At 42.0% G+C, this 21943-nt stretch overlaps 1 protein-coding gene across 6 annotated transcripts in view; it reads left to right on the forward strand.

The window, feature by feature from the left end:
* Nucleotides 1–1107: 1107 nt before the first annotated feature.
* Nucleotides 1108–21943, forward strand: part of LOC119553470 (protein vein) — a 35811-nt gene continuing 14975 nt past the window's right edge. For all 6 annotated transcript variants that reach the window (XM_037863877.1, XM_037863875.1, XM_037863873.1 and 3 more), the window contains exon 1: nt 1108–4456. In XM_037863877.1, the coding sequence (XP_037719805.1) occupies nt 3160–4456 (1297 nt within the window). In that variant the 5' untranslated portion in view covers nt 1108–3159. The remainder of the gene's footprint in view (nt 4457–21943) is intronic.

Consider the following 21943-nt stretch of genomic DNA (forward strand, 5'->3'; position numbering starts at 1 on the left):
ATTATTTTTTAGCTTTTAACAAATATGCATCCATGTTTTAAAGCTACTACCAGGTGCTAATACTAATTTACTCCTCCCTTCAGTTAAAATCAATAATATGGAAATTACTTGGAATTCATTTAGGAACTTCGGTAACAGTAACTTTAATTTATTATTTGATTACAATTAGCCCGAATGACTCATTGAACTATGATTCGTACTCTATGCATATAAGCAATCATAATCAAAAACACTTTTAGTGGCAAACATTTAGAGTAGCCTATCAGGAGCAAGACGATTATGAGAAAGATATTAGAAATCGTTGCGATAACCAATTGAAACTGCCTCCTTATCTATCATTATTTATTGGATGGGTTACGTTATCGTGAGACTCCTATAAAAAAGCCAAACCGATCGATTACAATTTTAGTTCAGTTTGAACCTAAAGTGTAAGAACAGTTTTCTAGCTTAACGAAAAGTTTTGAGTGATTCAATCGATCATTGTTTGGTAAAGGTAAGATATTATCCTGGCAGCAAGATATGAGAGAAGGACTTAGAGTTTAAAGAGAGAGATCAGGACTAACGCATTCGGTTCAAGGAAAGTGTGTTAAGTAATAAAAATATTAAAAGCAATATTTAACGTTCAAATTATCCTTCAAATATTTTCGGAATTGTTCCAGAAATTTTAAATTATTTATAAATATACTGTCAAAAATCGAAAAAAGTTTTAGCATACTTTTAGACACCTTAATAAGGGATTTCAAAAACCTCGCGATTTCTGGTACCCTCAGTAATAAATAACGAAAATCCCTATTGCTAATCGCAAATCGCCCTCAATCAATTAATATAAAGTAAATAAATGGTTCACTCGCAGTTGTTGAGAGAAAAGTGCAGGGTTGAGAAAATGCTTGCGATGCTTTGAGAAAATGTTGGAGAGAAAACTCGGTGTTTGAGCGAAATGAGAGTGCCGAAGACATTCGAACCGGCCCGAACGCAGTCGAACAAATTCCGACCAGTGAGATACGTTTGAGTCGCGAGATACGTTTGAGTCGTATCCATGAGATACGCTGTGAATTTTTCAGCTCTGCTCTGCATCGGTGAGATACGTTCGAGTCGTTTTCGCGGCGTCAAATCGAGCAGACCTGTGTCGCTCCGTAGAGCGAGTTCCCCCAAATAAAAAAAGAATTATACGAAAATCCGCCTGTGTTAGGAGCAGAAAAAAGAATAATTTTAAACCAACATACACAATCAGTTAGTTTCCACCGACAGTCCGCAGAAACCATTCGACGGCAACGGAACGGGCGCGCGATTGTCGGCAATCCGCAAGATAGCCAAATATTATTGTTCAGACACACAGAGGGCGTTGATAAAAAAGATCACCCAGACAACTGAAGATCGAGCCGAGTGTTTTGAAATCAGTGAGATTCTGTGTGAAAAGTCGGTTCAATTGAATTCGAAATAAAAAAAAGAGTTCCCAGCGAATTTCACCAGCTGGAGCAACCGAAGTGACCCACCGAACAAATCGAACCCAACCAACCCAATCGATCGATCGATCGTGTAAAAGGACTTTCGGTTTCGTTAAGAGTGTGCGATAAAGAGCCGGATTTGTGATTCCCCCGGCAAACGAGGACTTTTTGCGGAATAAATCCAAGAAAACAGCAGTGGCAACAATAACAACATCGGCCGGAGCATCGTCATAGATTTTGGCTCTCCTAAAGCAACAACTTCTGTCTGCACTTGGTATATGTACTTAAACATATATATACTTATCTATACGCACAGATATATAAAACAAAAACGATCGATTCTCGTGCCCGCGCGTGTGACTGTGTGCGTTCCCATGTTGCATATATATATGCACAAAAAAATAAATATATATATATATATCTCTAGAGCCGACTGTTGCGACGACTTTTCTATATAATCGGCTAGTGAGCACGCAGACAACGAAAAGGTGCACAAATACAACCAAACAGATGCGGGTATATATGCATATGTATTGCATATATATCTAGCCAAAGCCAAAGTAGAAGATATATATGCGTATAAGCTGAACGCGGCGCACTCTGCTCTGTTTTTTCTTTTATAATTACTTTTGTCTAAAATTAGAAGACGTGTGTGTTGTGTGTGCCCCGTCCGTGTATCCGTATCCGTGAGATACGCGTGAGTGTCCGCGTCTGCTATATCGCACATCATCATCAACAACGTACACCATCCTCATCATCATCATCATCGTCATCAGAGATCTGCGGCGGTGTGTGTGCCAGAAAAGACTACTCGTGAATCAGACTACGGCTGCGACTACGACTACGACTACGGCTACGGCTATATAGGCGAGAGATCGCGTATACGGCCAGACAAACATTATCGTATATCTGGCGGCGAGGATTACAATTACAAGAGCAGCAACAGCAACAGCCGAAGCTAAAGCCGAATACGAATATCACGAGTACGAGTACAAACGAGCCCCAATCCGAATCCGAGTACGCATCCGAACCCGAATCGAGACGATACGATACGATACGAGACGATCGCGCGCGTGAAAAACCTCGTGAAGAAAAGCGCTACGAGAAAAGTGGGGGAAAAATCAAACGCCACGCGACCTTAGGCCCGTCCAATTGGGGGGGGCGTGCAGCGGGGCGTGGCCGTGCGGCGACTCCTAGCGATCGCTCAAGTGAAACGCGGCGAAATTCTGGGCAGATAACAAAAAATGAGTCACCAAAAAAGCAGCAGCAGCAGCAGCAACAGCAACAACAGCAACATCAGCAACAGCAGCAACATCAAACAACCGAGTGCGGCCAAGTGTTCATAAATTAATGCTAGGAATACAGTGTTGTGTTAGACCAGTCCGAAAGACACTATCCCCCTCTCTCTCACCCTCGAACAGTCCGTCTCTCTCTCGCCCCTGCTGTCGCTCAAAATGCTACGAAACTATCGAAAGTATTTGCAGGATAAACGGAAATACGACAAGCCACAACGACGAGGCAGCGAAGGATACATTTGTCACGTTTAGGCAGATTGCAAGGACACAGGATACACCAGCCCCCCAGCAGCAGCAGCAGCAGCAGCAACTAGCAGCAATACGCAGCAGCAGCGGCAGCAACACGCAGCAGCAACACTCGCTATCGAGATTTTGTACATAAAGTCGGGGCAATAGCAACAACAACTTTGGAGGACGCCATGTATGCGCAACATTTGCGCAAATGGAGTCTAAAAACAAAAACGCAACTAATGCCATTGATATTGCTAATTATCAGCTACATGTTGCTACTAGCCACATGTGTGTCGGCGACGACACAACAGCAACAGCAACAGCCAAGATTATGGGAAGGCAGTGCCGAAGAAAGCAGCTACTATATACCACTGAGTTCGGATAATGGCAGCGGGAGCAGTGAAAGCAGCAGCAGCAGCAGCAGCAGCAACATCGACAACAATATCTTAAGTAGGCTGCTCAGCCTCACCAGCAATAGTCTTAGTAGCCGTAGCAATGTTAAGTTAGAGCCAGCAACAGTATTCGACGCCGGCAGCAGTTCAGCCGCTCAGCAGGAGCAACATGTTGCTGCCGTGCCAGAGCAGCAGCAGCAGCAACAGCAGCAGCAGTCAATGCAAAAAGTTCCAAATACGTTAATCAATAGTCAAATATATAATTTATTATACAATGGCATGCCCAGCGAGGCGGCGAGCAGTAAAATGCGTCGTCACATCCAACCATCACAGCTGCAACATCAGCAACATCAACAGGAGAGTTTAGCCCGATTGCCGAGCAACTACAGCAGTCGGGCGGTACAGAGCTATCTGATAGAGTCCTTCGAAGTGCCAGATAGCCAGGCGGAGGATCGCAGTCAGGAGCAGACGGCGCGAAGTCGGCGCGACGGTAGCAACACCAATGTCAGCCGGCAGCAACATCGCCCCGGCCACCGGCAACAGTTGCAGCAGGACAAGCGCGATCATCGCCGCCAGCGGCAGGATCAAAGGAAGGAGCAGCAACATCAGCACAGGAGCAACAACAACAACAACCAGCAGAATAAGCAGCGCAGGAAGCACCAGCGGAAGCATTGGGGTCACCAGCGAACCGAACGCTACTGCTCCGCCCGGGATCCCGCCCAATTGGCCTATGCGGCGCCCACCGTCTTCCAGGGCGTCTTCAAGTCGATGTCCGCCGATCGAAGGGTCAACTTCTCGGCGACCATGAAGGTGCAAAAGGTGTACAAGCAGCAGCATGACCTCCAGTTGCCCACGCTAGTGCGATTGCAGTTCGCGCTGAGCAACAACAGCGGCGAGTGCGACATATACAGGGAGCGACTGTTGCCGCGGGGCCTGCTCCGGTCCGGGAACGATCTGCAGCAGGCCTCGGATATATCCTACATGATGTTTGTCCAGCAGACGAACCCGGGCAACTTCACCATCCTCGGCCAGCCCATCAGGGTCACCCACTCGGTGGTGAAATCGGTCAAAATGGCTGTGAGCGAAAATTATGGTGAGTGGATTTCGATTTTAAACTTATAATTGGGGTTCTTGTGGCAACTTGATAAGTATTTATAATATAACCTTTGAAACAAGTTAAAGTATAATTAGGTTAGAACTGAGGAATGGGGATTAATAATTATCATTATGAAAGTCTATTTCCATTTGAAAGTTCTCCTTAATAGGAAAATGATTATTATAAAAGATCATATAACACTTAAGCTGAGCTTAAAGTATAAAAACTTAAGCTAACATATCATCAAGTAATGATACAAACAATTATATTTAAAAATTTTAGCTTTTTGCTTAATTATAAATCCATATAAGCGGTTTTTTGATTGTTTAATCCTCTTACTTGAAAATTTAGTCTTTTTCTATCGATCATTGAACCCACTTCGCTGTTTTTATACCCTTGCAGAGGGTATATTGATTTCAGTCAGAAGTTTGCAACGCAGTGAAGGAGACGTTTCCGACCCCATAAAGTATATATATTCTTGATCAGCATGACTAGACGAGTCGATCTAGCCATGTCCGTCTGTCCGTCTGTCCGTCTGTCCGTCTGTCCGTCTGTCCGTCTGTCCGTCTGTCCGTCCGTTTCTACGCAAACTAGTCTCTCAGTTTTAAAGCTATCGGGCTGAAACTTTCCCAAAAGTCTTATATCTTTTGCAGGTAGTATATAAGTCGGAACCAGCCGGATCGGACAACTATATCTTATAGCTCCCATAGGAATAATCGGACAAAAAAATGAAAAAAAATTATATCTTTGGTGTTTTTTAGCATAAAAACTCCTAAGCTTGGAAATAACAATTTTTAAATAATTTTGAATTTTGAATTAAATATTATCGAAATCGGACGACTATATCATATAGCTGCCATAGGAACGATCGGAAAATTTGTGGAAAAATAATATGAAAAAAATTATAGCTTCGGTGTTTTTCAACATATAACCTCCAACGCTTGGAAATAACATTTTTTAATTAGTTCTGAATTTCGAATTAAATTTTATCAAAATCGGACGACTATGTCATATAGCTGCCATAGGAACGATCGCAAAATTGGTAGAAAAATAATATGAAACAAATTATAGCTTCGGTGTTTTTTAACATATAACCTCCTACGCTTGGAAATAACATTTTTTAATTAGTTCTGAATTTCGAATTTAATTTTATCAAAATCGGACGACTATATCATATAGCTGCCATAGGAACGATCGGAAAATTGCTACGAAAATAATATGAACCAAATTATAGCTTCGGTGTTTTTTGACATATTATCTTATACTATTGGGAATATCATTTTTTGTGTTTTTAAATTTAATAATTATAGCTGCAAGGGTATATAAGCTTCGGCTTGCCGAAGCTAACTTCCTTTCTTGTTAAATCTCAAAAATATGGCTTTCAGCTCTAAATGATGATATGAAAATCTCCTTGAATTTGCTCCCTTTCTCTCTCTCACAACCTTTCTTCGGCTTCCTCCCATTGCCTTTCTTTCTCTCTCTCTCTCTGTTGCAGCTGCCTCTTTCTCCTCTTCTTGTTGTTGTTTAATGAAATTTAGCTGCTTTTTTGCAGCTGAATTTCTTATTTGCCAACTTCACGCTCTGCTAATATTCACCAGACCGAAATAATTTTATGCAATACACTCACACACACAACAGCGCACACCTTATGGCACACACACACACATACAGGCAAACGTTGCGCATGCGCCTGTGCGATTGCAGTTTTATTTTTTTTTTTGTGCAGGTCTAGGCCCTGTTCTTCTTCGGATTCTTCTACTGGATTCTTTTCTTTGTGCCCGACTCAATTTGGTTGCTGGGCAACTAAAATGCTCACATCCAGAATTTATTATTGCTGCTGCTTTTGCTGTTGCTAGTTGCACATTTTAATTAAATTCGCATTAACTTTGCCCGCTGTTCCCGGGGTCTCGTCTCCCTTCCTCCCCCAAGAAGTGGGAAAAACTTTGAAAACTCATTTCTGTCCGACTGGCTCTTTTTAGCTCCAATGTGCAACTCACAACGTCATCGTCATCGTGGTTGTTGTTGCTGTTGCCGTAGTTGTTTTTGTTGATTTTATTGTTGTTGTTGTCTGCATTCGACCTTTGCGGTTGGCAGACTCAACCCAACCCTACGTTCTTCTCCCACTGCTGTTGTTGTAATTATTCTTGCGTCGCGGTTCATGGAGTTTTGCGTCTGTAATGCGACTAAGTGCGATCACCCGGCCCCGCCCCTCGCCGCCTCCCCCGCCTTTCTTTGCCTTTGCTTTTGCCTTGCTTTTCTCTTCATACCCTCGAAAAGGGTATTTTAATATTGGTCAGAACAATAAAGATATAAATATTCAAGTTAGATTATATATTTCCCCATTTACCAACCTATTTATTTAATACATAGAGAAAATTCTAACGTTCTCATCTGAGCTGAAAATGTTCTTAAAAATAGAACGACATTTTTAAATTGAAAATGTTTTTATTTTGCTCGAGTCTCAACAAATAAACTATTAGTCCAGTCAGTAGTGTATACTTATCAAAAAGTTGTTAAATAAACTCATTTTAACTTTTCTCTTCTCACCATTTCGTTCTAATATTGAGAACATTGATACCAAAATGTACTTACACGGTTTTTAAGAACGAATGTTCTCAATTCAAGAACAATGTTCTTGGATATTTTTATTTAACTTTTCTCTTCTCACCATTTCGTTCTAGTATTGAGAACATTGATACCAAAATGAACTTACACGGTTTTTAAGAAAATTCAATTCAAGAAAAATGTTCTTGGATATTTCTCTCTAAGTAGATGCCTTTATCATTTCAATTTTTCACAATGGTTTGAAGACCTGATTAAAAAAGGGTTATATATATTACTAAAGCAGGCAATATGAACTATTATAATATATTTCTGAAAACCTTTTCAAGAGCATACTAACTTCGCCTACCCAAAACTTAACTTCCTTTCTTTTTATCTATTTGTTTTTGTTGCTGCCGTCTTTATTGTCTTCTCCCTCTTGGATTTTGTGCTTTGTTTCATCGCGGGCGCAATTAGATTTTTAATTCATTTTCTCTCTCCACTGGGCTCCTTAGCTGCTGTTTCAGCTTCTGGCTCTTCCGTCATGGCTCTCGCACACACGGAGTGGGAGAAGAAGAAAACCCCCTGGTATTCCCAAGATCCCCCGAGATACACATATGCATACATACCATATCGGGGCAACTCTTCTCGGATCCCCCCCCCCCTATACGAAATCAGCTGCAATCAGCTGTTCTCTCGGGCTTTGTCTTTTTGGGTTTATTATCTGGTGTTTATTTACTTTCGGCCTTCGCTTCCTTCTCTTTCTTTTCTGCGGCCTCACAGACCTCATCAATGAACATATAGCATTAACAGGATATTTACTTTTTGCCCCGACTGATTTATTTTGACTGCGAACGCAGCAAATGCTTGGCAATCGATTCGCAATCGGGTAGCTCGCCATTCTACAAATACATATAGATATGTGCATATATAAAAAAGCGATTACTCATCGAAATGCATACTAATCAATCCACCCACATTGGCGCGGACCGAAATCTGTCAACTCCTTTCACTTTGCCAATTTCTTCGCTGGCCAAAAGCTGGCCAATTTGCATATCGGGCCATAAAGCCTGAAGATCGTCAGCCGGATCGTTAAAATCTTCAGCCCAATCAAAGCCCCGAAATGGAATCAAATCGTGGAGATCAATCAAAATCTGACTCGGATCGGATCGGTTATTTTGCAACCTGAACTACTATTTTGGCGGATGAAAATAGAAGAGAGGTAGAGGGTCCAAAGGCAGGGATTTATTATTCATACGCCCCGTGTGACAACGCAGCTCGTGCTCTGCCTGAAACCAATTAAAATGCCTTCGAACCTGACTGAATCGGTAGTATCATGAATTAACTGGTCGCATTTTATGCCCAATTTACACCCACGCCGTGAACGTCAGTCAGCCACCAAGTATTCAAGTGTGACTTGAATATGCGAAAAAAAGGCATGGGGAAAAAACAAAGAAGGGGCCATGTGAAAAATAAATAAAAGTCACATCTTTTCTGTATTTAGCTGCGGGGCTACTACGGTTTGTTCTTCAGCTGTGGTTGCTATTGTTGCTGAGGTGTTAAGTAAATTAGCTGCTCATAAAACATGATTTGATCTGGCTGAAGTTCGACTCGAGGCAGAATCATCGGCTTGGCTCCCGATGTTTGTTTCCAGTTGGTTTGTTTGTTTGTTTGCTCGCCCCGAAAGCGGAGACAAACTGGCAGTGGCTGACACAGTACTAATTATACGACACACTAAAAATATATACCTACATAAATTATTGCCAATGTATTATATAATTATTTGTCACTTGTGCTGCACGCAGCATTGAATATTAATTTATATTCTGCGGTCTCTATTTTGTCACCTTGCCAAAGCACTAATAATCTCGAAAAGATTTTTCATTGAGTAAAGCAATACCCGGTGTTTTTCAGTTCTACGAGTCTATAGTTCTACAGCTCTACAATTCTACAGTTGGAATCACCGCAGAGAACCTTGACTGCTGGGATACCATTACTTGGCTCGACATGGATAACCTGCGACTCTGGTTTCGGTTTCTCTTCTGGGTTCTCCACTCCGGTTGCACTTGTTAGAAAATGGGAAATGTGTTGTTTGGCAAGCGATTACAAAACGAAAACAGAAACAGAAATGGAAACGGAAAAGCAGAAAGAAAACGCCAGAGCGGAAAATGCTTTTCAGCAGCATAGAGACACAGCGCAGTTCGCATATTTAGGTCAACGCCTACGAGCGGTAGCGACAAACTTACCCAACGGCACCCACAATTCATCATCTCATCTCATCTTTTTGGGCTCTTTGGGGGTGTCTGGCCTACCTGGTCATAAGATTTTCCACGTCGGTGGGTGGGGGCGGGCTGCTCATTTAGCGTCACGCCAGAGAAGAGACAACTTTTCGTTAGTTTCTGTCTGTGATGGCTCTTGTTGATTTTTCCTCTTTTATTTTTATATTTTTTATTTTTTTGGTAATTAAGTATGAATGGCGGCGCTAGACGACGAACCTTGGTTCGTTTGGGTAGTAAGTGCAAAGGGGGTTGACTCAGCTCTCTGTCTCTGACCAGCCCATCCCATCCCAGCCCCGCCCCCTTTTCGGATCCTCAGTCATCAGGTGCACACAAAAAAATATTTTTGCAATTTAGCACTAGCAGTTTTGATCTCAAAAGATTATAAAGTTTAAGAAATTTTATATTTGCGAAGTTTTCAACAAAAAGCATTTGCGAAATAATATTATTTCAACACTTTCAATTTTGGTAGTTATCATTTTCAAATCTTTACCTACCGTAAAGAAGTTTTAAAAACAATTTTGATTTTTTCGCTTCCAGCTTTATTAAAACCAGATCTTTTAATATCCAAAAGGAAATGAAATTCTTAATACAATTTTATATTAAATTATAAGTAAAACCTTTTTCTTTTTTAAAAACCAAAGTCAAGTTAGTCATGATGATACCATTTAGTTATTACAAAAAGTGAAGGAAGGGGTCTTAGAAATAGGTTTCCCGATTAAAGATTTTCCCAGGTCTCTCGTTTACTTAGAACATTTTCCAACCATGAGGGCGATGATGGCCCAAGGCTCCTTACTATTTAGGGCCACTTATGGATATTTTCGCAGAGTGTAGGGGCCCCTTGGGACTTGGCTGGCGGGCCGTTTGGCATGCGGGAAATAGAAAATTATAACGAAATGAAATTTTCAAATGGCATGCCATGTTTCCTTGCCTTGCCTCGCGACTCGACTCGCTTGCCTCGTTTATGAGTTTTATGCTATTTCTGGCCGCGCCGACAGCAAAGCGGCAACATCGGCAGCAGCAACATCACGCAGCTGAAAGCCATTCGAGAGTAGGAAGACATCTTGGCCGCCATAGGCTTGCCAAAAAACAAAACGCACCGAAACAGCCCCCCTGAAAAAGTAAATTCGGAAAATAAACCAACGAGAAAATCCCTCAGCTTGTTAGCCCTGCCTGCAATTTGCATTTCAGTTGCAGCAATGGGTTGTGTTTTTTTTTTTTGGTCCACAGTGGCGCTAATGGAGCAATCTTGGCCAGATAGAAAAACCAAAAAAACAAGAAGAACGGAACCAGGCGATCAATGGAGCCCCTCTGTTCCGATCCATCCACATCCACTCGAGCACTCGCAGCGGATGTGACATAATCTGATTGCCGGCTGCATATGCAACGTACCGCCGAAATGGATAAACCGAATGGCATTCATAAGGTCTCTCATTGGACCCATCAATGGGTCCAGATCTGTGTCGGCGCGATATCAAAGGCCCCCTCAGGTGGCGCTTCCTCAAGCAGTTGATCTATATAATTGGACCAAGGCGAACTTGGGATACCCTACCTTAAATAAGTAATAACCTTAAGATAAACTGTTTATATCTTTTGGATACCCACGGTATCTTGTTCTTCTGACTTCGTTTCTATTTATAAGTTTCTATATTTAGTCGTATACCCCCCCATTTGCCAACTTCACCTCAATTAGCTGATCATTCAGCATTTGCGTTAATTTTCGCGGCACTTGCGGCACATTCCAAAATACCAAAAACAAAACGCCATTCGTAGAAAGATAAATGATAAGAGATGTTTTCGGACCGACTAATTGTTTTGGCTGGCTGTTAATTTCTGCCCGCATAATCGCACTGCCCTCGGCCACCTTCTGCTCCACAAAAACAAAAAAGCGCTTCAACAGTTGCGCACGCGGCCAAGATTAATGGCCAAAAGTCGGCGACCAACCAACCAGCCAACCAACCGGCCGGCCGACCAAAGATAGATATTGAAATTGATTGATATTTGAAAAATCATTTCGGTTCGCCGAGCTTGGACTCATTATTAGTTTCCCATGGATCATTTTCACAGATAATGGTTGGCCGCCTGGGAGCACGAGCTTCCCAGCAAGTCGCATACCATATTTTTTCGGCTGCGAAGTCAATTCAATTTGCGTTGGCGGCTCCAGCGCTTTGAACTCTATACAAAAACGGTGGGAGGAGTTGGCCAAAATGGTTTCCCACTAGTTTAGAAGATTTCACCCCGGCGAAACTAGGCTAGTCACTGGCCAGTGGAACACGAGTTCAAGATCGCCACTCTGACCCTGTGCGGATCCCTACACTATCCTATCCCTACTTCAGTGTCCCTTCCTCGACTGGCTATCTTAATTACGCATTAATTACATCAAACATTAATAATTCCACATGCCAGCCGAGCGGCTGCTCATCTATCTACTTCAGTGGCAGCAACACCTCCTCGATCTGGGGATCTGGGGATCGGGATCGGGTTCGGGTATCAAGGCGGGCTCCTCCTCTGTATCTGTATATTAAACTGTCTGTCACCCCCTGCCCATCTGCAGCGCCCTGCATCAAATTGCAAGCCATCCTGGTCGTCGTCGAGTCGGATCTTTGGATCGTTGGACCGCTGAATCGGTGGATCGGTGGATCGCTCTGTCTGCCTTCTGAATTCGCTTTTGCCAGCTCTCGCGAAGGCAAGTTGAGAAATTTGCCTTTGATATCGACCACATGTGTGCACGGCAAAAAACTGGGTAGAAGGTCAAAGTCTTTGATAATATAAGTATTACAACATCACAAAAATTCCTATCATATCTGATATGTTTTCAAGATATCAACAAGTATTGGTTTTCATAGTGGTACTGATGTCCATACAACTTTAAAACCTTAAATATATTTTACAAACATTTAAAAATTCAGAAGATCTTTGAAATATTTAATCGTAAAGCATAACAGACACTCGTATATAAATAAATAAACAATTTTTTAAGTTCTTACTAAGAACTATGAACTTCTTAGGTCCTAAACTAAATCGCTCAAAAATTCCAATGAGCTAACCCAAAACAGTATTTTGCTTGTGATCTACATTCTTAAGCGTACATTAACTGTTTTTGACTTTTTAAAATATTTCGTTTTCAAATATTATTTACTTCCAATTATTTTGATTGAAGACAGTTTTCCTCTGTGTAAATATGCAGCCAGTTGTGGATGTTCCGAACCCCCCGTTGCTGTGGGGCCATATTTTCTTTTTAGCTGACGATTTAGTCCATTTCCCGCTCATAATCGCATGAAGTTGTTTGCCTCCACTGAATGGCTTAATCCGCCGTCGATGCGACTGTGTTGACTCAATAATGCCCTAACAACTCTTTTAAGGAGTTTATTGGAAGAGCAGAAGAATCGCAGAAGAAGCCATCCACATTTCACTTACCTGCGTGGGAAAATCGACTAATCTGAGACCGCCCCGAAGAGTCAGGTTCGAGTTTATTCAAAAAGGCAACAGGTATGGCCACATGTTTGGCCGGAAATTCCCCGTTTGACCCCTGACCCCGGGTCGTCCTTATGACGAATTCGTCACTTGGCGTGAGCACATCGGGATTTTCCAGCGCTTAGCAACGGAAATTCCAGGGCACATTTGGCCGCCGGCCCTCAGTTTGTATGAGATGTGCTGTTTTGCCACGAAGGAGAGATGTGTTTTATTGGCGGAAGCATCCACTCTAAATTGCATCCAATCTGCAGTCGTTTTTTTCCCATCCCCCCCTGTGAATTTCCGCCGGCCGGCAAGGTGACCGTGTGCTAAAACAAAATTTTTATATCGAAATTGCCGCCGGTCAACGCGCGCGCCTGCCCAATGGCCACTTTAACCACGTTTCAGCGCGTGTTGGCCTTTTTGGTTCCCAAGCTTTGTTTGGCCCACACAGACACTCCACTACCAATGCACACGCACTCACACAATGGCCATTTCGGACAAGTTGGAGTTGCATTTTTAGCAGCATTTTTGTGCGGCATTTTATTCGTCGCCGCTGGCTACAAATTTGTGGCTGCTGTGGCAGGCTTCTCGACTCTCCAACTCTCGAGTCGCCACTGCCACCGGTTGGCCACCAAAACACCGAACACCGAACGCCAAGACCCATACACCAAGACTCCAGCCTCTCAGCTTCACCTTGTGCCCCAAAAGCTATTTAAATGGTATTTAAATGTGTCTAAAAGTAATTTTTTTGCGCATTTAATTCGCATTTTTTTGCCCGCCAAGTATTTGGCAAAGCACTTAACGACATTTATGAGTATATTTCATTAAAAATGAAAACAGCAGCGAGTGCCTGACATAATGCGTCATAATTGAGGCGGTTTTTGTTCACCTTTTTGCATTGTTGATGGTCAAACGCGTTGCAAGAATTTGGTTGACAGGCGGTTTGGTTGGCAACGATGGAATCTGAAGAGGGGTTAATTAAATATCATTTTATTATTTTACCATTTTTATGCACTCTACAAACTTTAGGATTGGCTTAAGATGAAGGGAAGAGTTTATTACCTTTAATATATATCAGAAAAATATTATAATATATATTAACTCTAAAAATGGTTTTTTCCATCAACCCATTTATTTTTTACACCTCATAGCTGATGTTGCATGTTCAGTCAGAATTGAAAATAATGCTGGGCTGCCGCAGAATATTTTCACACACACGAAAATGATTTCAACTTGCCACCAGCAAGCATAATAACAGCTAACAGCGGCAACAAGTGGCCAGGTAGTTGCTGCATGCCACACACAAACAGCAAACAAACAGCAACTGTTTTTGCTGCTGCTGCTGCTGCAATTGCTGCTGCCTCCTGCAACAAAGAAGGCAACTAGAAACTATCCAATGGCCACCAGCAACATCAGCATCGCCACATGCTTGACCAGCCGACGAGACCAAAGCGAGCGCATAAAGCATAAAAAAGCGCAAAGCCACAAGAAGTTGCAAGTCGAAAAAGTCATTATATGCGACAACCAAGTCGTCGATATTGGCAGCGACGCCAGCAGCACACAGAGAGAAATAAGTTTACGAAATGGAAAAGAATTTAACTATTTTTCAAACTTTTTTCGAAAGTGTATTTATTACTGCGAAAATCGTAAAATATAATTTTTAGAGATTAAACTTAATTTATTAAAAAAGGTATTAAAAAGCAGTGGGGTTTGAACTCTTACCTACCTATAATTTTACAAAAGTTTACTTTTATGTGCAAATTTAGAAAATTTTACTTTTTAAGCATAGAGAACTTTTTATATATACGAAATGATTATACATAAAAAATATAAAATTCATTACAAAGCGGTGGGCATTGAACCCAAACTTTCATTATAAACATCATATATTTCACTGCACTCTTAAAAATGGGACAAATATATACAAATAAATATGTTTCGATTATATTTCAAGAGACTAGTATCAAATTTATTTCTCTGAAATAATATACAAATTCACGAAATAGCACTGGACTCAAATCCGAATTTTTGTAGGCTTAAAAATATGGAATTATTTCAATATTATTTTGTATTGCTCTAGTTTTTTCTCTGTGCAACAGCAAACGGCGACTTTGGCTTTGGCTGCGACACATTTGCTTAAATAGCAACAGCAACAGTTGCTGCCGCTGTTTGTTGCTTGTTTGGGTGCTGCGGCAACAGCAACAGCAGTGCCCATTTTTTTTTTATTGCCGCAGTTGGAAAATGCAAGGAGGACGCGAACGCGAACGCGAACGGGGGTATCTTGGATTTCCAGTTTTCGGTTCCCACAATGCAAAATTAGGTACGAAGCGTCGTCCCCATGACGTAATTAGCATAGAGCAGTCGTTGTTGTTGCCGTTGTCGGGAGCTCATAAAGCGTATTTACCGCACAACGCGCCAGACGCACTGCATCTGGAATGGTGGGAAAGGTGGGGAGGTGGATGGTGGATGGGGGACGGTGGATGGTGGATGGGGGATGGTGGATGGTGGAGGAGGAAGGGGTCAGGTGGCCAGGTTGGGCGGGGGGGGATTCCCAGTCAGGTGAGCCATTGCCATTGCGCATGTGTGGCGGCGGGAGAAGGTGGAGCAGCTGGACGAGGACGTTGCCATAACTCATATATGTGGCCTGCTCGCCGGCAATTGTCGTGGCAGTCGGGGCCAGAAATAAAAACATTTCGTTTAACGATCTTTATCGATGCGATTATTGATTGTGTGTTCATGGCTCCGCTGTTGCTCTTGTTGTTGTTGCCGATGCGGGAGCAACATTGCCAGTGCAGCTGCGGCAACATGTTGCCGGTGCAGCAGCAACATTGCGCTGTTAACAGACAATGTTTGGTTATAGTTTTGAGATTTATATCTCCAATCATTTATTTAATTAAATTACAAATTATTTTATTAGTTTAGAATATTTAAGGCAACTCCTGGATTTGTTTATGGAAATGATAGCTCATAAACTTTTGTAAGAATATTGACAAATTCTAGATTAACATTAGTTATGAGATAATTGCACCCTACAATATCTAAAACAATTTACTCAGTTAGCCCCAACAATTTGGTTTATCTTTAAGATAGCAGATCCTCGAGTTCCTCAACTCCACCTCATTATTCTCGCAAGCAGCTTTCAATTATTAGATTAACTTGAAGGCAGCTCAGCAGCAGGTTGCAAGCTCATCTCAGTTCATTTTCACCTGGCCATACAGCGCCGCTGCCCCCTTTCCTCATTTGAAATTCTTGGCATACTTTGGCTGACAGCCGGGCAATTGTCGGCCATCCGAGTGCTCCTTCCCTGGCTTCGCTGCCCATGGAGCGGCTGCCTCTTGCCTCCTGCCAACCACTTATTACGTAATTATTTAGCCACATCGAGGCAGAAGGAGCAGCAGCAGCAGCAGAAGCTGCATCGCCCTGGGCACGTGTTGCCAACTGACTTGGGCACCTGTTTCAGCCGAGTCTCTCAGCTATTTATGCTATAATTTCTGGCATGCAGCCGACGAGGAGATGCAACAGCAGCAACATCAATTCAATTTGCATGCAATGCCCTCGAGCTGGCTTCTCATCCTGGAGTTAGGATCTGATAAGCCATCGCCTCTTGATTGGGAATTTGTGGGCAGACTTCATTTATAAGGCGGTGATCTTAAGTACCAGCCAATCTAGTTGCAGTCGAGCGGACACGTGCCCATCGCGACTTTGCCTCCATATCCAGTCGGTTGGGAAAATATTGCGGCGGTAAACAGTTAACGGCATTTGATAACTGTTTCACGCTTTTGGGTTCGCAATTAAGCCGGATGGCATAGAAAATTTTGATCGTTTCATAGACCATAAAGTCGGCTCGACACGCTCTCACCCGACAAAACCGTCAAGCGACGACGGCGACGACACCTCGGCACGGGCAACAGTGCGTATGAGCAATGCATTTGGAAAATAAATATGGAAAAATGTTTCATAGAAAATATACACACCTCTAACTCTATTTTTAGTCACCAAAATATTCAATTTAACTAAGATTAGAAACATTATTCCACTAAAAAGATACTCTACAAGATTTCAAGATCGATAGATCAATAAAGCAAGGTCGAAATTATTGATATTAGGTTACATGTTTTAGGGGTTAAAAAGGAATCAAGCTGCGGAACTTTTTTGAAATGTTTGGTTACTTATAAAGATAATAAAGTTATAACCAAAAAGGTTAAATATACATATCACTGGTATAAGTACTTTACAGTATCTTTATCTCACTAAAACCCATTATCTGAGATGCCAACTTCACATTCTGAACCATTATTTTTCGCTCGCTCATTGATCGCTTTGACCAAGCCAAGATTTTCCAAACAATTTTCGTTTGTTTATTTATTTCGACATTAGTTAATGCGTTTATAATGCGTAAAGGAAGCACGGCGTCCAAAAAAGCAACAATGAGCAGGGCATTTGTGCTGCGTTGCTGTTGGCGCCTGCTAAACAATTGAGGGGCAATTCCCACGCTGCGTATGAAATAAATTCCCCAGCTGAAATTGTGCGCACAACTCTTTACATTTTAATGATGCCACCGCGCACTGGGCGAAACTTTAAAGCAGCCGCGATTCGCTGCCGAGTCATTTACTTGTTGTCGAGCGCCCCATTATAAATCTGCTAGCCAGCCTATGACAGTTTTCTTTCTGTTTTTGTTTCGCCTTTTGCCTTACTTGTTTCGGTTTCTATATAATTTTTTGTGCGTTATTTCGTTGGCATAAGAAACAAAATCACACCAAATTGTGGTTTCTGGGGGCCATTGCTCGACCAGCTGACGCCTGACATGACTGCAAATGAGCGGATTTTGAGTGTGGGAGACGTATTCGAAATCAGATTACTATATAGTCGTAGTCCGAAAGTGAGAGCGGTACGATATGTGGGTGCTGGCGGTATGGGATCGTAAGATGCGCCAACATTCCTTATCGCGACTGCTATCATTCGCAGATAAACTTCCAAGAAATGTGCGAACTTTACGCCCATGACGTAGTTATGTTTCGGATGCTTGTCCGATAAAGAACCCACTGAGTAACGCTGACTACTCATATGTGTTTTTGGGTAAAAAAAAGATCCCCTATTGGTAAAAAACACACCTATATTTAGGTATTTCCCGGAAACTTTCAGTTATCAAGCGCGGGAGCTAAAACATTGGGGGCAATTATATAATTTAATATCATAAATTTCATAACCAGAAGCCTATGCAGTTTATTTATGAGATAAGAAAAGATTTCGGACACGGAAATATTATGGCGGCGGGATAAATATTTGATAAACTACTAAAAAGTAACTAAAAATGTATAATAAATATTTTAAAAAAATATTCCATTAAAAAGCCCTACCCCTTTCTTGTCATAAAATCTGATAATTATCTGATCTGATCTAATCTGATTATTATTCAGTGAAGCAGATGGTAGCTTGCCTCGTTATTTATTGACAACGAGTGTCGCGAAATGATTGTAATTTTTGATGATAGCCAAAAGTGCCTTCTGTTTATACTCCCTGCTTTGGAAGCCCCTCCGAAAATAACTCACTTTTCCCCGCAACGATCTGCACTCGATCGCGGAACGATTACCCGATGTGAAGTGGCCACTTTCGAGCGGCGATTACCAGGCAGCCAGCCACTACCGGGTTGCTCTTGTTGCAGTTGCAGTTGCAGCTGCAGCTGTTGTTGTTGCTGCTGCTGCAGTTGATGTTGCCAGACGCAACGCATCTTTATTTAGACACAAAAATGTTGCATGTTTCGCGCTTTTCACCAAATGCGCTCGCCGATCCACATTATTATGCAAAGAGGGTTGCACTATTTACCCAAAAATGGCCGTGGCTAATGATGATGATTGGCCGGCAAAAGAAGAAGAAGTGGTAGAAGAAGAAGAGCGAAGCGGAGTTGCACTTGCCACAGCGGCAGCAACAACAATAACAACCGACAACGACAACTTGTTGCCACTGTGCAGCAATCTTGGGGCTGCAAATGTTGCCAGTGTTTGTTTATATGTCATTGGCAATTAGTTATTGTATTTATTGTTTACGGCACTCAGTGGGGCTCTGTTTTGCTTCCTACAAAATCGAAAAATGCATCTAAATATTTGCTATTCTGGGGTTTTAATAGTTCCAGAGAATCAGCTTTCGATCGATGATATACGGAGATGCGCAGTGGAAAAATGAATTAAATTCACTAAACCGAAAAATAGAGAGATGGAGGAGAGAAAGAGCAAAGTTTTCACATGACGAAATATTTATTTGAAATCTTTCATGTTTCATAAATTTATGTGCAATTTATTTTTAAACAACAACCGTCGACGGCGCGACGACAACGTCTGACAAGTCGAAAAGGGGAGAAAGACCCTGATGGCATCCCCATCCCCAGAAGAATTTCCCTCTAGACACAAAAGTGTGCCTAATTAGAGCTGCAACAACCAGAAGAAGATCTTTCCGTGGCGCCATGTTTGTTGGTTAAGCACTAGAAAAGGAAAGCGAGACATACTATATGGATGGAAATGAGAAGCGGGGAGCGAAGAGATCAAAGGGCCGCGATTTTCTTTGGCGCCCTGTCGGCCTCGATTGCGAAAAAACAGAAAATTATAAAAAAAAACAAACCAGACAACGGGGGAAAAAATGAAATCAAAGGGCAATACCCACTCACCTGGATTTTCCCGCACCCACCGAAATCAATCAGTGATTCAGCCCTTTGGCCAGTGATAATTACAGGTGTTACAATAGAACAAACAACCAACTCTCGGGGGTGTCGTTATCAAAAAAAGATCACCATCTCCAACTCTCCTGGGGGGTTGGAAAGTCTGGGGAGTCTGCGGAGTCTGCGGAGTCTGGGGAACTGATATGAAAGCAATTAGCAGCAGCGACTTGGCAACCAGCTGGCTTTTTTCCACAGAATTTGTCAAGCTGTGACTTTGATCTGCGGAAATGTTCGGCAGCAACAACTTTGAATTTGATTTGAAAATGCAGCCGCACCTCCGCCCGAAATAAAAATTAAAAAAAATAAAAGTGGAGAAAAACCGAAAACAAGCAGCAGTAGCAGCAGCAGCAGCAGGGTCTTTTCTTATTTATAGCCACAATTTTTATGCTCCATTTCAATGGGCCTGCGGAGGAGGAGGAGGTGTTTTGGGGAGCCAGGGGATCGGCTGAGCAGGCCGTCGTCGCCCCTTTGAAGATTGTCTGCTGGTGCTACCCTCTCTCTCCACAACCCTCCAACCACTTGATTGCACTTTTCGCAGCATAAAATATACATTTATGTGCGTCTGCAATCGGAGAAACAAAACAAAAAACAACCAGACATCGCAGAGGGACTGGAAAACTATATAAAATTGATTTCCCCACCCGCACAATGGCCCAGCCGACAATGAAGCGCCATTGAAGCGCAACCAAATTAATCTTTCAACGACAATTACAATTAATTATAAACGCCCCCGCCGGCTGCTCCGGGCCAACAGCTCTCGTCCAGCTCACAAAAGCCTTAGAATTTCCAAAATAAAAAAAAAATTGAATAAAAAAAGTGAATCCAATTGGCCTGCTGAAAGTGCGTCTGTGTGTTTGCCACCGAGTGTGTGTATCGACAGCTGGTGGCCACCACGTCTGGCGTTTGAATTTGGTACAAACAGGCCAACTAGACGAAGCTTGAATGTTCTAACCGACATTATAGAGTTTGGGCGACATTCAAAAATATTTGAAAAAATTACAAGCAAGATCAGATATTTTTAGGGCGCTTTCTAGAAGCTTTTACGAAGTTAGGATACTTTTTAAAATAAATTAAGTTCCCGTAGGTTTATTTTTTTAAATTTAACAAGTAATGTTGGGTACTTTTTGAAACATTTTCTAATCATATATTAATTTGGAAAATTCGATTTAACAAAAGTGGTTTTGTATAAAAAAATATTTTCAAATCACTTCTTTGATATGATCTATTAAAACTGAGTTCTATCAAAACTCTCTGAAATAAAGCCATCTACCTGAACTGCCTGCAAGGCTATGGATTGGAAATTAGTGAGCGCATATGTAAACATTTTCTCGACTGGTGTTTTAATTTTCATCTGTCTAGCGCTCTGCCTCATACACAAAGCACCATCAAGTCGGATCCGTATCTGTAGCTGTATCTGTATCCATTCCATCCATCGGTCCATCTATCTTTCTATCTATCAGTCTCAGCGCTCGCCTAATTACGAAAAGATGAAAGCGCTGTTTGTGGGCCAGCGTCCGTCCATGTGGGCCCACCCACCCATCCGAAGCATCCATCGAATACCCAAGGCATCCCATACAACACCTTGGTGGATGATATGGTGATTCCGTGGTTCGGTGGATCGGCGGGATCCCTTGTCGGGGGCTGACCCACCGACTGCGCTGCTTGTTAACGGCAGCTACTTAATTTCGTATTAATAAACATCACAAATGTTGTAATAGTTTGGCACTTTATTTATTTATTTTCCATTTTATGGCCGGGGGGGCCATCGAATGGCGGCAAACATTCTGATTTTGGATTTCTGAGATATCTTTTCATCGATAGCAGGCGATTTCTTTTCGCAACAACAAAATTAACACACTCAAATGATTGACGGACGGCGATCGAGCAAAGTTGTTTAAACAAATTTCGTTGATTCTCTGGGCTAGTTGTGCAATCTTGATGCTCGTTGAAGTCGGGCAACAATGTTGATTCCGCTTCGGATTTGGATATTGAATTTGCTATTTTCGGCTGGGTGTGTGTAGACCTTTTGGGACTGGATCTATTCAGGCGTAACTATTTTGATCCAATGGGATCTACATCAGTGTAAATTTGATTCAATTTATTATCCCAGTTTGGGTACCAAATTTTCAACACATCGTTAGCATTGGTTATGAAAATATATAAACTTTGGAAAATCGTTTATTTGAGGAAATGTTTTATAGAACAGGGGGTTTCCAAAAATCCAAAGTCAATTTAGAAAAGGAATCACAGAAAAATAGCATATAGAAAGAAGGGGGTTTCCAAATATAGTTTCCATTCAATTAAAATGTGCGAGAAGTTCCCCGGAGCCATTTTAAACTATTTACCCAGTCTAAAGGCCTGTTAAAATCAATGTAGATAAGGTGAATCTAATCTAATTTAATGAGTTGTGATAACGAATGGCCTTGCCGCACACTTAGCGCCTGCAGTTAAATGAACTGCAAATGGGGATTTCGCAGAAAATACAATCGAATACAGGGGAAC

This window comes from Drosophila subpulchrella, chromosome 3L (assembly GCF_014743375.2).
Source record: "Drosophila subpulchrella strain 33 F10 #4 breed RU33 chromosome 3L, RU_Dsub_v1.1 Primary Assembly, whole genome shotgun sequence".
Lineage (NCBI taxonomy): Eukaryota > Metazoa > Arthropoda > Insecta > Diptera > Drosophilidae > Drosophila > Drosophila subpulchrella.